The sequence below is a fragment of the Cynocephalus volans genome, chromosome 1, assembly GCF_027409185.1.
Source record: "Cynocephalus volans isolate mCynVol1 chromosome 1, mCynVol1.pri, whole genome shotgun sequence".
Classification (NCBI taxonomy): Eukaryota; Metazoa; Chordata; class Mammalia; order Dermoptera; family Cynocephalidae; genus Cynocephalus; species Cynocephalus volans.
In genome coordinates, this window is record NC_084460.1 from 52185192 (window position 1) to 52203374 (window position 18183).

General features: G+C 41.6%; 1 protein-coding gene across 2 annotated transcripts in view; it reads left to right on the forward strand.

The window, feature by feature from the left end:
• The window catches only part of VAPB (VAMP associated protein B and C), a 57184-nt gene that overhangs the window by 22994 nt on the left and 16007 nt on the right, over positions 1–18183 (forward strand). For both annotated transcript variants that reach the window (XM_063097231.1, XM_063097237.1), the window contains exon 2: positions 4024–4176. In XM_063097231.1, the coding sequence (XP_062953301.1) occupies positions 4024–4176 (153 nt within the window). The remainder of the gene's footprint in view (positions 1–4023; positions 4177–18183) is intronic.

The window sequence follows — 18183 nt, forward strand, 5'->3', positions numbered from 1 at the left end:
ATTTTTACAAATAAAAGCCTATGAAAGCCCAAGAAACCCCTAACATGTAAAAACCCAGGATTGAGTGTTAAGGGAGAAATCTGGGATGTTTATTTTATCCTGCTTATTATTACAGATATTGTTTGTCTTCTAATAATTTAGACTACCTTTTATGTGATTCATATAAGTTGAAACACCATTTAGATTGCTATGTAGTAGATGAATCAGGGGAAATTTCCAAAAACAGCTTAGTGTTTACAGTTATGTTTGGTTTATTTTTGTAAAGTACCTAGGAGAAGAAATCAATGTAAGGTATAAACAAATGCTTTAAATTTGGACTCGGGCCGGCCCGTGGCTCACTCGGGAGAGTGCGGTGCTGATAATACCAAGGCCCCGGGTTCGGATCCCATATAGGGATGGCCGGTTTGCTCACTGGCTGAGCGTGGTGCTGACAACACCAAGCCAAGGGTTAAGATCCCCTTACCGGTCATCTTTTTAGAAAAAAAAAATAAAAAATAAAAAATAAATTTGGACTCACCCCCACCCCAACTTCATAAGGGGGGAGGGGAGGAAATGACCCTAGAAACCAAGTTAAAAACTAGTAAGTAATCTTAATTCCGTCACAGTGAAATCTTGCCAGCATCCCTATTTCTGCTCTCAGTGAACTTCAAACTACCTTAGAGAAAAATCTACATATTTTTGGATGTGTTTGGAGGCTATTATGAATTCTTGGCATTCTGATCTGAAGATGCTTCCATGTTCTTGAGGCAAAATCTTGTTGAAACTAGTAACTTTAAGCTCGTGTCTAGAAAGCCTGATAGTTTTTAATTGCATTCAAACTGTCACTGTGTAACTTTCCCTTCTAACTAGGCTTTAGATGTGAAATCTCACCCCTTTCCACGTGTGTCTTTGTGTAGACCCCCATTTTTGTCCACTTTCCTCTTCTTTCCCTGAGTGTTGTGGGGCTGCTTGAGCTGGAGCTGTGCCTAATATGGAGATCTTCTGATTGGTAGTTTTTCTGTGAGGGCCAAGGAATGTATGTATGTGGCGATTTGCTTGTGCCTATATAGGTTTGTGTGCTGTTTGTGAGTGCACGTGAGTGTGTTTTATTGCTTTCTTTGACCCTAAAATAAGAGCTTTGTTTAGCTCTTCTTTTTTTCCTTCTACCATTGCTGAACTGATCTCCACATTAAGCAAGCAAAAAGACGTAATGGGAGATCAGATTTTCTCCATCTTCATTATGAGCCAATCAGCATGCTTTGGAGAGTGGAAAAGGGTAGAGTCACAGGGAGCTGCTGCTTCCATAATCCCCCAAACCCTGCCTCAGCACCAAGTGTCTTGTTTCTCCCTTGATGCCAAGAACTTGATGCAAGGATGGAGTGTTGTCAGCATCTGGCTCTTCCTCTTGGGCCACAGGCTCCTATGTAAGCTTTTAGTTCTCCATAGGGAGCTGACTGAAAGTATAGAGAGACGGTTGTTTGTGATGGGGTCTGTAGGTGAGATGCAGTACCAAAGACTCTTGCCTTTTCCCACATCTGGCCACACTACATCTACAGACCCTTCAAACTGCCTTCTCTCATGCTTCCAGCCTGACTCCTAGAGGGCCGTAGGCAGGGCTTATTGGAAAGGTGGGCACATGGAGAAATTCTCTTCAGGCATTTCATTTTTGAAGGTATCATTGCCCACGGAATGAGAATAGCTTTTATTAAAAGTAATCCCAAACAATAGATGATCCAGAATTATAGTCAGTTCTGCTATAATGCGACATATGCATTTCTAAAAATCACTGCAGTATACAAAATAGCACAGTAAAAACCACAGGGCCATCGCAGAAACAAGGTTAAGGTGTACAACACTCAAAGGTGTTGTCAGTGACACACACACAAAGATAGGAACCTAATAAATGCAGCAAATACTACAGCACATATGACACTTGAAGAAGACCTGAAGTTTGCCTGTGGATATGGGTGCTAGATGGGTTGCATGCAGTCTGTGAGTTGCTGTGATGTGGAGGAAGGAGGACTACCTGAAATTGAATGGAAAGTTTTAATACCAGGTGTGGACAGGTGTGGCTCATTACCCCAAAGGTGAGTGAACCAAGGTGGCCTATAAGTGGTTGAGGTGTGTGGATGAGTGTTTTTATATTTCTGTGCAGCTGAGTTCAGTTTGGTTCAGCTGGGTGCAGTCTTCTGTGTTCACCTAGTGTTTCTTGCAGACAAAATCATGCATAAGCAAATGTGAAAATTGTTTTATGCTCAAATTGTCCCCCTAATAAGCACATCAGTGACATTGGAACAAATTTGTGTTTTCAGAATAAGCCTTATAACAGAACTGGCTGTGGTTTTATTTGATTTTGGAATTGAGTCCCTTTTCCTTTCTTCCTTTCCACCATTATTGATTTCTTAATTTGTATTTAAGTTAAGCTCATATCAAATTCATTTTTCATACCCTGAGCACCTCTAGAGGATAGAAACCAGCCTGAGATTTTAATTTTGCTAGAGAAAATCCACAGGTAGTTTCCTTCTTGCTGAAGATACATATATTGAGACTTTTACTCCATGTCAGACACAGTGCTGGGGATACAGAGATGGCATAGTATAATCCTTGTCCTCAGGAGGTTAGTCTCATCCAAGCACAAATTTGAATGTCTTTGTTGGGTCTTCTTATATAGGGGACAGATGAACCAACATATATTTCTTTGTGAACACACAAGCTAATATTCCCTCTCCATTCTCATCTCCTGCTTCCTTGTAAATGTAAAGAAAAGAGTAAAGAGGGGCTGGCCGGTTAACTCAGTTGGTTAGAGCGCAGCGTTATAACACCAAGGTCAAGGGCTCATATCCCCTTACCCTTACTGGCCAGCTGCCAAAAAAAAAAAAAAGGCCAAGAGTAACAGAGCTTGCCTAGAGGAAACACAAAGATAATGATTTACATGTTGTAAATATGTGTATTTGAAAAGGACCTAAGAGGTCTTATAGTTCAACCCCTCCCACCTGACTCTTTAATAAACCCAGTGATCAGGTGTCCAGGGTAGATTGGTAAATTTAAAAAAAACAAGTTTCAATGTGATGTGAATAGCATGATCTCATTTTTTTTTGTTAAATCCCCCCATCCGATGCACATGTATGTATGTGTTGTTTGTGTAAGAATAGACGATGTGGAAAGATCTCCCATATTGTTAATATTAGTTACCTCAGGGGACAAGGGAAAGCTTATTAACTTTCTCCTTATACATCTTTTATTGTTCGGTTTGTTTTAAGAAGCATGTTTTACTTTCTTAATTAAAAAAATCTAATAAAGTAGGAAATGAATAAATAATAGTAATAAAAAATATCCTCAGGGCACTGAGCTTTGTTTCAATCTTCCCAGCAGCCTGAGTAGTTAAAACTGAATGTGATGTTTCAGGTGTGGGCTGCCCAGCAGGACTCTGAACTTCATGTTGTAGCCTAAGATGATATAACTTTTCTGGCAGCAACACTATACTGTTGGGGGTTTCTCTGTTTTCTAGACCGTTAGTACCTCAAAGTCTTTCTCATATTTGCTAGTCTCGGCACACTCTGCCCTGGATAATCATTTTGGACCCAAGTTTAGTCCTTTACACTCTTCCTGTTAGTTTTCATCTTGTTATTGTGGAAATCAGTATTTAACACAGGTAAGAACTGGCCTTAGATTCAGGCCATCTGATTGTAGATCCTGTCTGCCACTAACTAACATGAAAACTTGGACAAGTAACTTGTCTTCCCAAGCCTTACTTTTCTCATCTGCAAAACAGCAATGATCATCAAGTGAGGGTTCAGTGGGATGCTGTATGTTAGAACACTTACTGGGTACCTGCTGAAATAGTAGTAGAACATGGTAAATATTAGCTGTTACTTCTAGTGCATTAACCTCAGCTCCTCTCTCCCATCCGTTGACATGTTAGTGAGATAATTTTGGATCTTGATTCTTCATATTCCTCATTCCATACCCCTTCTTTCCATAAACAAGTCAATCTTCTACACTTTTCTCACAAGACCCCCAATCAGTCTCTCTCTCATTCCCCAGGTCCCTTCACTGATGTTGTCACCACCAACCTAAAGCTTGGCAACCCGACAGATCGAAACGTGTGCTTTAAAGTGAAGACAACAGCACCACGCAGGTATTGTGTGAGGCCCAACAGCGGGATCATCGACGCAGGGGCCTCGATTAATGTATCTGGTAAGTCCCGAGATGGGGGCTAAGAGGGCAGGCTCAAAAGGCCCCTAGAAAGAACCAGTGCGTTTTTTTTAAAGCTTGTATTTGCAGTGTAGCAAAATAAGATGATAGACTTTTCTCCACAGCCCCCACCTCCCTTTCAACAGCCCTCCACCCCCTGACTAAAAGGCATAATGGGTCCCACTCACTTTTTGCTGTCCGTAATTAATGCTGCTTTGTTTTAAGGCTTACAGCCTTTGTGCCTCAGTAGTTAGAGCAAAATTAAAGTGGTTTCTTTAGACTTGACTTCAGAATGAGTTTGGTTTTCACTCCCTTGAAATTAAATCTTCCCTTTGGCAATAAATAAAAAAAGACTAAACAAACTTAATTTTACTTTGTGGGAGAAAGCTAAATGGAGTTATTTTCTTATTTAAGCTAAATGATTTCTGACATTAAGCCCCTGTCATTTCCAATGATTGGTAACTGTACTTTACTGATTGTGGAAAGCTAAGGGAGATGAGGTTTGAGGAAACGAATATATTCAAGGGTGCAAGTTTTGTGCATGTCTGATGTTGGGGTTGTTTTGTTTTGTTTTTACCCCTTCTGTCTGAGAGTACACATATTTTCCAAAGTCCTACTTTTGAAAAGATGGTAGTAAAGTGCCTAAATTGAGAATTAAATTTCAGACTTAAGGAGATGTAAGTGATGGATTGGAGTTTAAATGTATTTTAGAAATGGAGTAAACTTTTAGGTTATTAGAACTTCTGGAACCAAGAAGGAGCTGTGGGGGAGTGTGTATTTATCCTTTAAATATCAGCTGACTCAGTGTCACAGAAGCTTCTGCATCATTAGGAGCTACTACTCATTTGAAATGAGTACCTAGCTGGCTTTTTCCATGATAGATTTTGGCTATTCATTTGACACCTAAGAGAAAATGATTCACCTCTTTGGAAAGATATAAGGTGTTTCATTATCTGACCATTTCTGCAAACTCTTATTCCCTGCATCCATTGGTCTCTCTCATTATGGTACACCCACGCCAGCTCTCCCCCTGTGTGCTTCTCTGTGAGTCTGCAAGACCTGATCTGGACTCTTGAATCCGGTTATTTCCCAGGAGAAGTCAGGAGAGTGGAAACCAGCATTGATCGGGGGGCTGCTATGTGCTGGATCTGCACATGTGCTATCTCATGTCATTTCTGTTATCTGCCCTGTAATGGATGCATTGTTACCTCCATTTTACTAAGGAGGAGACTGGTGGTCGTAGAGTTACCAAGTTAGCAAATCACAGCCAAGATGTGGATTGTCCTATCTGGCTCTGAAAACCTATACTCTTTGAACTGCAGCATGTTGCAGAAGGGAAGGGACCTGGGATGTTGGCATTTCTGTATCCTCTGGATTCATGTGGTTTAAGTTTTTCTGTTGAAACCAAGGGCAGCTGAAATTTTTCATTTCCTTCTTTTATCTACTTTTTTCCCCTCTCAGTTTCCTTGTCCATATTAAATTTGAGCAAGGTTGTTAGTAGGTGAAAATTACCAATTTTTACAATAAATACGGGGGAAGCAGATGGTCCTCCAAATAAAATAATCCCAATAGGTAGCTGTACAGTGTAGATGTGCTTTCTGATATTAAATAGAAATATATGTGTGTATATATGTGTGTGTCTATCTCTTTCAGAAAGATCCATCCCTCTCCCATTGTAAGGATTTTCTTAAAAAGTAATAACTAACTCTAGACATTTGTTTTGATTTGTGAAGACCTACTTAAGGAAGACCAGGATTTTGTGGTGTGGCCTTTTACAGACAAGAAAGGATGGTACAGAGTGTGGGCATGATCATTTAGAGCCACATGCGTGGTTAGTGGCAGAGCTGGTATATGAAGCCAAGAGTCTTGGCTCCTGATCTAATGCTCTTTCTATGATATTAAACTGCCTCAACAGTGTTAGGGATGGGCCACTTGCAAGTGAATATAAAATGTAAAGTACTGTTGTTCTCAAAATGTAATGTATTTGGGGGAAAAATAGTTGAATAATAAAATGTCCATGTTTCTGCAAGCCTTCTTCCTAGGTGAGACAAGACTAGATTTGCATATGAGAAAGGGATCATTTGTCTTTATTTGGTATTTTTCTCAGTACTGGAGGGGAACCTGGGTGATGCCGAGGTGTCACTGCATTTCTAGGATGGCCTCAAAGGTCAGCAAGGGGCTGGCCTGTCTGCTGCAGTTTTGCGTGCTGAGGGCCACTGCATCACTGATTAGACATGCATACCTTGGGATAAAAAGCACTGCCCTTTTCCAGGGTCCTCTTAAAATGTGGTGATAGGATGACATCTTGGTGCTGAGGGCCGCTACATCACTGATTAGACATGCATACCTTGGGATAAAAAGCACTGCCCTTTTCCAGGGTTCTCTTAAAATGCAGTGATATGATGACATCTTGGTGAGTCAGTACAGTCCCGGGTTCCCTTGGGAGAGGGCCTATTCCCCAGGAGGAGGAGGAGAACAGTGGACAAGCAGTGCAGATTATCCAAAGGCCGGCCTGCCTTCTCTTCACTTGCACACACGGCCAGGCTTGGTTTCACCCTCTCTGCTCAAGGATCACTGAATTTGAGTTAAGGAAACTTGAGCAGGAAGTGCAGTTCTACTGTTTAACCAGTTGGCTGATCTTTGGCCAATATATTAACCTCTCTAGGTTCTAGTTTTCTCATTTGTAAAGTGGAGAGAATAGTATGTACTTCACAGAATATTCACAAATACTGTGTTAACTGAAAGCATGGAACAGGAGTAAGACTGCATTATTCTTCCACTAGCTTTGACAAAAACTGGCTAGTTTTTGTTGAAGGTGGATTGCATAATATTTGGATTGCTTTTTTAGAAATAAATTAATCCCATACATTTTATTAATTTATGGACCTTTCCTAATTTTGAGAAGAAATTTGTGTTTTTTCTTTTCTGTAATATACATTTGTTTTGTAATGAAAAGTTGCTAGTAAATTTTAAAATATAATCTATAAAAAGGTGGCCATCAAATCAACTTAAAATACTACCAGCATTGTCCTGCTCCCATGCAGAATGTCACAACTTACCTGAAAAGGACACGACTAGTGCATTTCTCCAATTTCTGAAAACCCTTGGGATGTGCTAGCTATTAGGGAGGGTTATAAATCTTTTAAAGAGAGAGGAAAAGAGGGAGGGAGGAAGGGGGGAGGGAGGGAAACAGAGGGGGAGAGTGAGAAGGATGATGGTCGTGATGATATGTGCCCTGGAGCTGGCCAGAGGGCTGAGGTTTTGAAAGCACACAGATTGAGGTGTGACAGGGAGAGCCAGATATCTTTCACACATACCCTGTAAAGCTACTCTCACCTTTCAGATTAACCTGATATTCAAGGGACCTTACGTTATGCTTCAAAAGTTCAGGCTCTGACTTATCTGACTATTTTTTTCAGAACATGGCAGATCACTTCAGAACATTGGGTCCTTTGAAAAGGAAAAAAAACCTCCCTTTTATAAACTTAGCTGATAAAGTAACAATTGGACACAGGCATAATCTAAACTTATTGTGTCAATAGATTATAATGTGTGGACTTTACTAAGAGGTGCTTTGGGATCTGGTTCCTCAGACCTATGATTTGAGTTCTCGTCTTTGTCCTTTAGATAGGCACTCATTTCATCTTATAGCAGCCCCTTCTGGGGTCCATGCCTGCTGGATGAGGCAGCTTGGTAGGTGAGATCGTGCAGGGCACTTTCTGTTTGTATTAATTGGCCCAGAATGCCATGGTTTTGGCCTTTGCTCCTTGACACGTTACCATTTACTAGAGATGGTTTTGAATTATTCAAATCTGGACCTCAGTGAAATAGGCATACTTAAATGGAGATTGGAGAACAGGAGATTGAATTTTTTTCCCTTTGAGTTTTCAAATGTAAGGAAAATAGAACTTTTTGAGTTAATGAATTGTTTGAGGCAGTGGGGGGTCTCCCCATTTTTTCTAGCTTTACAAAATTAAATCTATTTTCTGAACTGTATGGTGGGAAAATATTTTTAAGGTAGATAATTTCTGAAAATATCTTTGTGGTAAGCTGTTAGTGGTTGTGGATTTTTTTTTTAATACTGCAGTTTAATAATGAGGGAGTTTTCCATTAATATTCCAAACCATGTTTGCCAGCGGATACAGCAGGTGAAGTGGTAAAATCATGGGCCCATCAAAAATACTTACGCTTCCTGTAATATGATATTAAGTTTAATATTTTTATAACCTTCACTGAATTCTAATTTCACTAAAGTAGCAAGCACGTTTCCATTTGCAGTTCAGTTATGCACGTTGGTTGCCTTTGTACCAAGCAAATTAGAAATGCAAAATGTTTGTGTGTGTGTGTGAGGGGTGGGCATAGGAAAGAGTCATTACACATACCAATATTTAGGTACAGATACTCTTTACTAAGTGTACACTGGGAATTGAAAATGGATTATAGACAAACACAAATCTCTCAGTGTCTGAATATGTATTTTAAATTAGAATTCAAAAAATTTAGCAGTATTTACTCCTGACATATAGCCCTTTTCAGCCCTCTTTTCAATCCACATTGAAAGCAAAAAGTTCTTCCAATAAAATCCTGAGGACAGAGAATGAATATCAGCAACTCTTCCTGGATGGAAACATTGGTCAGTTAATGTAATTGGGTAATACTGCAATTGATAATTAAAATCCTTTTTAAGATTTTGCTGACTCAGTTTAATGTAGCCATTTGGTAGCCCTGGACCAGCCAACCTTGGCCTGCAGCTTTTAGGTGATTAGCACCAGCATATAAATGCACAGAATGCTTAGAAAAAGAGGCCAGGCATTTACCCATCAAGTGCTGTTAGTGGAAGATACATCTGGAGAGTCTGCGCTTCTTTAAGAGCAACATTCTTCTTCGTTTGATCGTTTGCTTTGGAAGTCTCTGATAAGCGAAACCTTTTTATAAGTTGTTTTCGTGAACCAGGCTTATAACTCTCAGATAAGAACAGCTCACATTCATACTTAAAAGATATCTTCAATCTTTTTCACCAGATGAGATTCTGGTTAAAAGAAAAAAATTACCAACAAAAATTAAGCTTAATTGTGCTTTTAAATATTTTTTAAAGTTTATTATAATATTCAGGCTTTGTAAGAGGAATCCTATGTTTCATTTTTTTAATAAGACACAATTTATTGCTTACATTTTTAAATAATCACAATCAAGAGGATTTATCAAGTACATTCAGTGTATCTCACTTAGCTGAAAGTCATGTCAAGTCTCTACGTGTCTGAGAAGCAGAAAGCAAGCAAAGGTTTCAAGTAGCCAGAAGTGATGTTCTTTCCACTCATTACAGTTTCTTACATATTTACCCACTTGAGAGCTCCCCAGCCTTGACTCTTGTTCTGTTTACTCTTATTTTAGACTCAGCTGTTAACCCTATTCTGGTTTCCAGCTCATCACCAGCCAGAAAAAAGGGAAAGGGCTGTGAGAGGCAGCCACATGGAAATGGCAGGTGTAGTAGCAGATAGATTGTGAGGGACTGGACAGAGAGCACAGTGTGGGGGAGAGGTCAGAAGTAACAGTGGAGATCTGCAATTACTGAAGCCTCAGGGCAGGCTGCTCTCCATGTTTCAGGTGATCAGTCCCAAGAGACATGGCTTGTGGTTTTATTAAAATACAATATAATGGGGGTTCAGACATCACAACACTAGAGCAGTCAGAAAAAGGGTATGTTGTATTCTATTATTAAGTGTTCCAGGAGACAGGAAAGTACGTTTGGATTTCTGAAAAAGATTTACACTAAAAAGGGGCATTTATAAAAGAGAGTGAATGTGCCTTGTTATTTGGCCCGTGCCTGTGTGTAGCACACACCTCATCTTCCATTGATACTGGAGAAGGGAGACCTCACTGTCGGTAAGTTTGCACTAGTCTCTGCACAGGTAAGTTAATCGGACTGTGAGGAGTTTGTTATCTGAGAAGGACTACATAAATTGGAAAATCCTATAGAGAACACAAAGACAATTCAGTGTTATCTTATTTATAAGTAGATAAAATTAATTATTTGCTTGCTACACTCATATTCTATCCATGGGTCCCTGAATAGGGAAGGTAATCATAATTTCAACATTTTGAGAATCCTAAAGGAAATAATAAATTTACTCATGATAAGGGTACGTGGTCTAACTAAAACGTCAAGCTTCTTTGCTTTGGGCAGGAATTATGTCACCTTATTGTGGTAATACTGGTTGTCTTCAGCTGATCAGGAGCTCTGGTTGGCATTTATGTATGTATATCTTTGATTAGTTTCAAGAAAGTGGAGCAGTGACTTCATTATGCCACCATAAATGCAGTTTGATAGGAGAACATTCTTTTGATTTGCAGGCTGTGTGAGAGGAGAGAGACATGGTATAAGGAGACTGGCGATAAGAAGCTGGGAAGCTGCTGTCTTGGGCCACGGGGAGGAGAGTTACTTGCTCTGGGAAGTGGAACAGAAAAGAAACCAGTTGGGTGAGGGTTTAAGGAGGGTTCCTCTCTTTGGGCTGCTCCAAGGAGATTTTTAGAGGGAGCAGTAATTCAGGAGTGCTTTGAATTTGAAAGGGAGGAAGTTACAAACCCATCAACGGTGATAAAATGCAAATTAGCCCCAGAATGGGAGCTATCAAAACATTAAGTCCTGGTCTCAGTCCACCTGGGGAAAAAAGGCAGTCATGTAGAAAGGAGCTCAGTAGTCTTAGTATCAGTAGTGTTTCCCAGTAGAGTAAGGTGCCCACAGTAAGAATGCAGGTGTGAGATGGCATTCCAGCAGGAGCTGCAGCTTTAGAAATGTAGTACAACACTGGTGTGAGTCCTAGGCCAGCCGCAGCTGCAGCATCTAGAACCTGTTAGAAGTGCAGGTTCTCAGTTCCAGCCCAGCCCTTCAGACTCAGACAGTCTGGAGGTAGCTCTAGTAGTCTTGTCTTAGCAAGCACTCCAGGTGATTCTGGTACATGCTGAAGCTTGAGAACTTCTTGTCACAGAGTTCTATTAGTGGAGTAAGCCCTGGAAGATGTGGTATATTGGGTTGTGAGTAGGGTAGGGGAGAATCAAACGGAACATGCCAGAGAAGGGCGGCATGGTAAGAAGAAACTTTGGTAATGACAGGAGAACATTGCTGGGCAGAAGGATGTAGGGACCTGATGTGTGGCCCGAGCAGCGTGCACACCTGTTGGACCAGAGGGAGGCCTGCTGTTGGCAAATACCAGGGAATCTGAGGAGGACCAGATTGTGAAGAGCTGAACTGATTGTCTTTTACTTGGGATTTTTTTTTTTTTTTAAATAGGTTTTTGATCTGAATCTGAGGAATTAACGTGATGTGAACAGGGTATTGGGGGAGTTCAAAATCCTGGGGCTTTTAGGGGCTGTGCAGTGTAATTTGGATGGAAAAGAAACTGGGAGAAGGGTGGAATATCTCCTAGTTGGGAGAAATCTAGAAGTGAGTCATTGGGGCCCAAGCTAAGATTGTGGGTGTGTAAGTTGTGGAGAGAGATTTCAAAGATAAGACTGAGATTAAAAAAAAAAAAAACAAATTTTGTGCCACGGCACTTATTAGCCTTTTATTCACGTGCCGTGTTACCATTACGATGAAGGTGAAGATGATCTGTGCCTTGCTTGGGTTCTCGAAGCAGCTTTTATGCTGCATGTGATCTCGTCAGCATCTCTCCAAGGGGTGTGTGCATGTGTTGTAAGTGGCATATATTCTGCATTTATTCTCTTTTGAAGAAAGTCTGATCTCATTGATCCAATGTTTTATGACCCCAAAGCCCCTTTCTTAACAGGACCCCAAGTTTGCAGTCTGTGATACAGCAGACATTATACCAAGGACCCCACGTTTGCAGGCTGTGATACAGTAGACATTATACCACAGAGCGTTAACGTTGAGTAGTGACCCAGTCTCCAGGCTGTCTCCTGGTAACAGGCTTCTTTTTAATGTAGTATCAGCAGATATGTTTTAAAAGTAGGATAGATGGTTCATTTAAGAGGGTTTTATCATTAGTGTCTCTGGTATTCAAGTGAAATAAATTAAGTTAATGGGAAGCTCTTTTATAACCTGTCACGGAAAAAAGTACATAATTTCTGTCACAATTTGCATGTATGGAGCTGAAAGAACAAACGATTAACAACATTTATTCTGTCATGTTCTCATAAAATTCCAGCTAATAGGGTGTAGCAAATTGAATTTGACACGAGGTGATAGTAGCTTTCTGACTTGAGTCAGGGGCTTGTTAAGCAGGATGTGGATACTGAGGTACACTGAGGGTCTATGAACTTCACAAAGCCTGGGTGCCACTGGAGCTCCTCACTGGCTTGCCGATTTGGATGCCTAGAACAAAGGAGAGCCAGTGGTGGTGAGTACCTTCTTCTCCACTTGCTGCTCCAGGTGGGAGGAGAGTTGTTGCCATGGGGGAGGGGCCAAGTGCCCTCTTTATACCTGGAGCTTCCTGAAAGTTTACAAGCCGTTAGGCCACGGTTTTCATTCCCAGTTGAAAGGTTTCCACAGTAAGGTGGTGGTGGATCTCAGACAGCACCCTTCTGCAGAGATAGAGCAAGCAGTTGCAAGGTTGTTTGATTAGAGGAGCAAAGGAAGCCTCAGTCCCCTTCATAAGGGATGATTGCACATGCATGTGCACTTCTATCTCCACCCCAGACCCTGGCACATCCTGTGAACTCGAGGCTCCTTTCTCTTTTAAACTTGCAGATTCTCCCAAGAGGAGTACTACAGAAAGCCACCAGCACAACACTTGAGTTGTTTAACCTGATTGTTTTCTTCCTGGAGGGGCCTGTGAGGCAGCTTGGTGTAGAATAACGATGCTTAAACTTTTTGGTCTCAGGATTCCTTAATACTCTTAAAATTTGAATACCCAAAGAGTTCTTTTGTTTGTGCATTGTATTGACATTTATCATGGTAGATATTAAACTGAGAAATTAAAAAATGATTAATTAAATTAGGAATAACAATGATAAATCACTTAACGTCTTAATAGAGTTAAAATTTTTGATGAAAAATTACTATTTTCAGAAAAAATTAGTGAGAAGACTGGTATTGTTTGACATTGTTTGCAAATATCTTTAATGTCTGTTTTACTAGAAGACAGGTTGGATTCTCACATCTGCTTTTGCATTTTATCTGTTATGATATGTTGTTTTGGTGAATATATATGAAGAAAAACTGATTTCACCACAAATGTGTAGTCGGAAAAGGGAAGAGTTTGTTTAATAGCCTTTTCAGATAATTCTGGACATTCTTTGATACTACACCAAAACTTCACAAGTGGTACTTTCTTAAAGGTTACTAGTATAGTGTAGAATATGAAAACATGTCTGTGAACTTTTTGAACTTTGTTTCACTAAAATACATTGGTCTCTCTTGCACTTTAAACCGATTTTTTAAATATCATGCATGGATTTGGAAAATATTAGGTGAATTGTACAGAACTTCTCAATATTGACGTATTTCATTTTACAACATCAAAAAATCACATTCATTTCTATCCCACTGATCTCATTGGAAAAGTCTTTAAGTATTTGGGAAACTATGAAGCTTTTGGTGGCAAATATAAGTTTTTCACTATTACAGGTTTTGCTTGAAGTCCTGGATTTTATCATTGGCAACAACTACTGTAAGTTTTATTCCTTAAAGTGACAGGCTTTACTTCATTCATTTTCAAGGAAATGTGTACCATACCGAGGTGTAAGTAACCAGAATTTGTCTGTCCGTCGTTTTTTCAAGTAAAAATGGTGTTCCATGAAGAAGTATAGAGTCCAGCTCACAGCCCAGGCAACTGCCCAGGGGCTTTCCTCAAGGCAGTGTCTATGTCAGGAAACAGCAGAAGTGCGTTTTGCTGTAAGGAGTGTCAAAATGATGTGTTGTTATTTGGAATTTAGTAAAATTGGTACTTCTTATGGCTTCAGCAAAGATATGTTTGTGTGTGTGTGTGTGTTTTGATTTTTCTTTTTTTTTTGTGGCTGCTGGCCGGTAAGGGAATCCAAACCCGTGACTTTGATGTTATAACACTGCACTCTAATCAACTGAGCTAACTGGCCAGTCCCTGCAAAGATGTTCTTAAGTGAAGCCGGCTCTTTTTTAAACTGAGAGTGTATGATGGTGCATAATGCAATGGTGGTAAGCACCGAAGGTGTCACCACTGCTTTTGCACTATACTGTGAGTGTCAGCACAGCAGAGAGGCATACAATGTTTGGCTAATATTATGACCATAGTTTTGACTTCATGCATCGCCTGATGGGGGGACTCTTAGGGTCTATGGATCATGCTTTGAGACCCTATCGTATGGAAGTCTGACTCTGGAATCAAAGCCGGTTGGAGCCCTTGCTCTGCTATTTAATGTGCTGGCCATGGGACCCAAGTGAGGCCACACAGCCTTTCCAAGCCCTTGTCTTTTCATATAGAAAATGGAGACGTGGGCTTCTTTGATGGATTATTGTGAAGATTAATTGGGAGAACTAAGGGGAGAGTGCATTCTATGGTACCTGCCACACAGTAGGTGCTAGTAAAGGTGTTATTTTCCTTTCTTTCCTTGGTGCATTGCGAAGGTTGGGTCTGGGGAGGTTGGAGATGGCAGAGAGATGAAAAGGAAGGGCCTGTTTGGCCTAGAGCCCAGGCAGAGTGCTGTTCTTTCTCACTTGAATTGCCTCTAGGAAGGCGGTGAAGAATGGAAAGAGGAGACAGAGCTTCCTGGGGCTGTTTATCTGGGGATGTGCTCAGTTCTCTGGACCCAACCGTTATTTGTGTTTCACCTAAAGAGCTAGCTTCTCTAAAAATTAGCATTGTCTTCTGATTGCTGTCATCTGAGCATCATCTTCAGAGCTCTCCAGAATGGTGAGCAGCAGTCTTTCACACCTGGGGGAACAGAGGCTCAAGGGCAAGGTAGTTTTCACTGCCAGACCTGTGCCCCACTGAAAATCTAAGTGTAGACTAGGTCAAAGTTCTCTTCTTTCCTAGAGTAAAAAATATCAGAGCATGATATTTATAGCCAAGTGAGACCTGAAATTCTCAAAACCAATTCACTTTAATTTTAAAAAATGAACATTATTCTTTTAGCTCAACCACATAGCTCAAGTACTGGTTCCCATAGGAAGTTTCCCCATTTTAGAAGTAAGCAAAGGACAAAAAATTAGTTTGGGCCCAGGCACACCACCAGCACCTTGAGGCCCACCAGGGGACATGAGGTATGGAGCTGGGGACCGGACCCCCACCCACAACCACTCATACCGCCAGCCTCGGGGTCCACCCAGGAAAATGAGACTTGGAGCCAGGAACCGGACCCTACTCCCATATACAGGCATACTGCGAGAGCCTTGGGGCCTGTCCAGGGGCCTGGGACATGCAGTCAGGAACCAGATCCCACCCACAACCAGTCACACAGCCAGCACCTTGGGGCCCTGCCCAGGGATCTGAGGCATGGATCCAGGGCCCAGGACCCCCCCCCCGCCCACAGTCAGCATCTCATGGCCCACCCAGGGACCCAAGTCATGGAGAAGGGGACCAGACCCCCCCCCCCAACCAGGCACACTGCCAGCACCTCGGGGCCCCACTGAGGGACCCAGGGGCCCAGGGCATGGAGCTGGGGATCAGACCCCCCTTCCACAACCAGGCACACCACCAGGGCCTTGGGGCCTGCCTGGGGCCCCAAGGCATGGGTCCAGGGACCGAACACTCCCCACAACCAGGCACACTGCCTGCACAAAGGAACATGCCAAAAACATCGCCTGCATTTGGGTGGCCCACCACAGCCACCACTATAACCATGGCTGTAGCAAAAGTGGCTAGATGCCACAACCACCACGCAGATGGTCCACCAGCGACTGGAGTGCATTGACACAAGGAGAGTCACCAGCAGAGATAAAGAAAAGAAGAGGACACCTCTCTTCATAAAGCTTATTTCAGAGTGACAGAAGAAGCATCTGTCCTATGACAATATTGGGGGACCCGATCACACTTCTCAGCGTGGACAGATCATCTAGGCAACAAATCAACAGAGTAACCATTATTCTTTAAGGAGAGAAGAAATCTAGGTTAATTGGAGGGGGGAGGGAGAAGGGGATGGGGAGAAATTGGACAAGGGGCATAAAGATAATTACGATTTGTAACAATATATATGCTAGTAATATTGATTTGGTCAACATATCTCAATGTTGAACCCCCAAAATTTGTATAATCAATTTTGATTCAATAAAAATTGAAAAATAAATAAATTTTTTAAAAAAATGAACATTATTCTAACAGTAGTTTGAAGATTGTGTCCCACCTCCAGGAAAGGTTGACAATCCCTGTCCAAGAAAGAGCACAGTGCATGTGAAGAACATTGACTCCTTAGTTTATAATTTGTCTTCCTTATTGCAATGTGGGGGGTGGAGAAAAACACAATTCAAATTTAGCTTTCTGAAGAGTGCATGGTTTTGACCTACTGGTCTGGTCTTTTGTCCCTGAGGTTAAGTGTCAAGCCCAGTTATGAAATGATGTTCCATGTCTGTCTACAGTAGAGCTCTTGCCAGCTCAGAGATTCCAGAGGAAGAGTTAGCTCCATTCCTGGTCCAGAGCAGCTAGCATGGCCTGCTTCTCTAGGAATGAACCTTGCCTTTACACCTGCAAGAATAAAATTCCAAGGAGAGCGCCCCTATGTTTTTAAGTTACCTTTTGTTCTCTCTGCTTGTGGTCACATGATTTGGATTTTGGGTACTCAGACAGAACATACTTATTTTAGTAATCTTTACTGGTAGCTAGATTTAGTGTTATGTATATATAAACTACAAGTTTATAAAAGGTTTGCTTTTTAACATGTGTCCTGAAGTCATCTCCCAACAAGGCCCTCTGTAACTCAGAGTACTTGGATGGGTATTTTGGACAGCAGAGCGCCTGGGTGACTTGGAACACCAATGCATTTCAGTCCATCGCATTGTTAGGTTTTAATGGACTTTCTCTGTCCCCAAGGTGGAAAGGGCCCCTGCATTCCCAAGAGGGATGGGGGAATTGGTATTTCTTTTTCCTGTCATGTATGGTTCCATAAGCTATGTCACGGGGCCTGGGTGTGTGATGTAAATCCAGCTCAAGTTGGAATGACCAGTGTGACAGGAGGGGTGCTAGACTGCACTTGCAGCCATAAGGTCTTGGCGCTTTGTCCCAGTTTTGCTGCATCTTGACATTGTGACCTTGAGCTAGCCACTTCATTTTGTGGAGCCCCAGATTCTTCACATTTGTACTCTAGGACTAAGGACACCTGCTCTTTATCTGCTGCAGGGAGTGGTTGATTGTGAGGCTTTAGAGGAAGCACCTGGGAAGCCCTAAGATGGCGTTCCAAGGCAGGTGAACCCTGAGGAGAGACCAGCAGGACTTGCCCTGTCAGAGGACAAGGCCGCAGTCCTCTGTGGTGGCCATGAGCATGGGCTTTCCCAGCAGACTGCCTGTGTGTGTCTGTACTCCTCCATGGTATGACTTTGGGCAAGTTAGCTAACCTCTCTGTGCTTCAGTTTTTTCATATGAAAAATAGGTATCAAAACGACCTCTTAAGGATTAAATGAGATAATAACAGACCTAAAGTACAGAGCCCAGTTTCTGGCACATGGAAACACACACAGTTCATGTTAAGCTCTTGTGGTCAGGACCACAGTAGGCTTTTCCTGTATGTGAAGTTATGATTCAGGGAACTTAACTAGATATGTGGTTTAGCCAAAACCTTGCAGCAGTAACATATTTTAAAGCAGCCATCATTTAAGAGGGTAGACCCTTGTCTAACCTGGGAAATAGGTGGAAAGCAGCCAGTCAGAGCGGGAAGGAACTTCCCTCAGTGTAGTGGATGTGACTCACCCACAGGAGCCTTTGCGAGATTCCTTTAGGTTCCTGGGGAAAGAAAGGGTGTGGCTGTAAGCTGGTACTGTTTTTTCCTTCTATGTGAATGCCCAGGTTGTGAAAAATTTCTAGCATTCTACTGAAGCTAAAACACTTTCTTAAATGTCCTTAAATGTCTTGGATTATTCTGTTTTAGTTC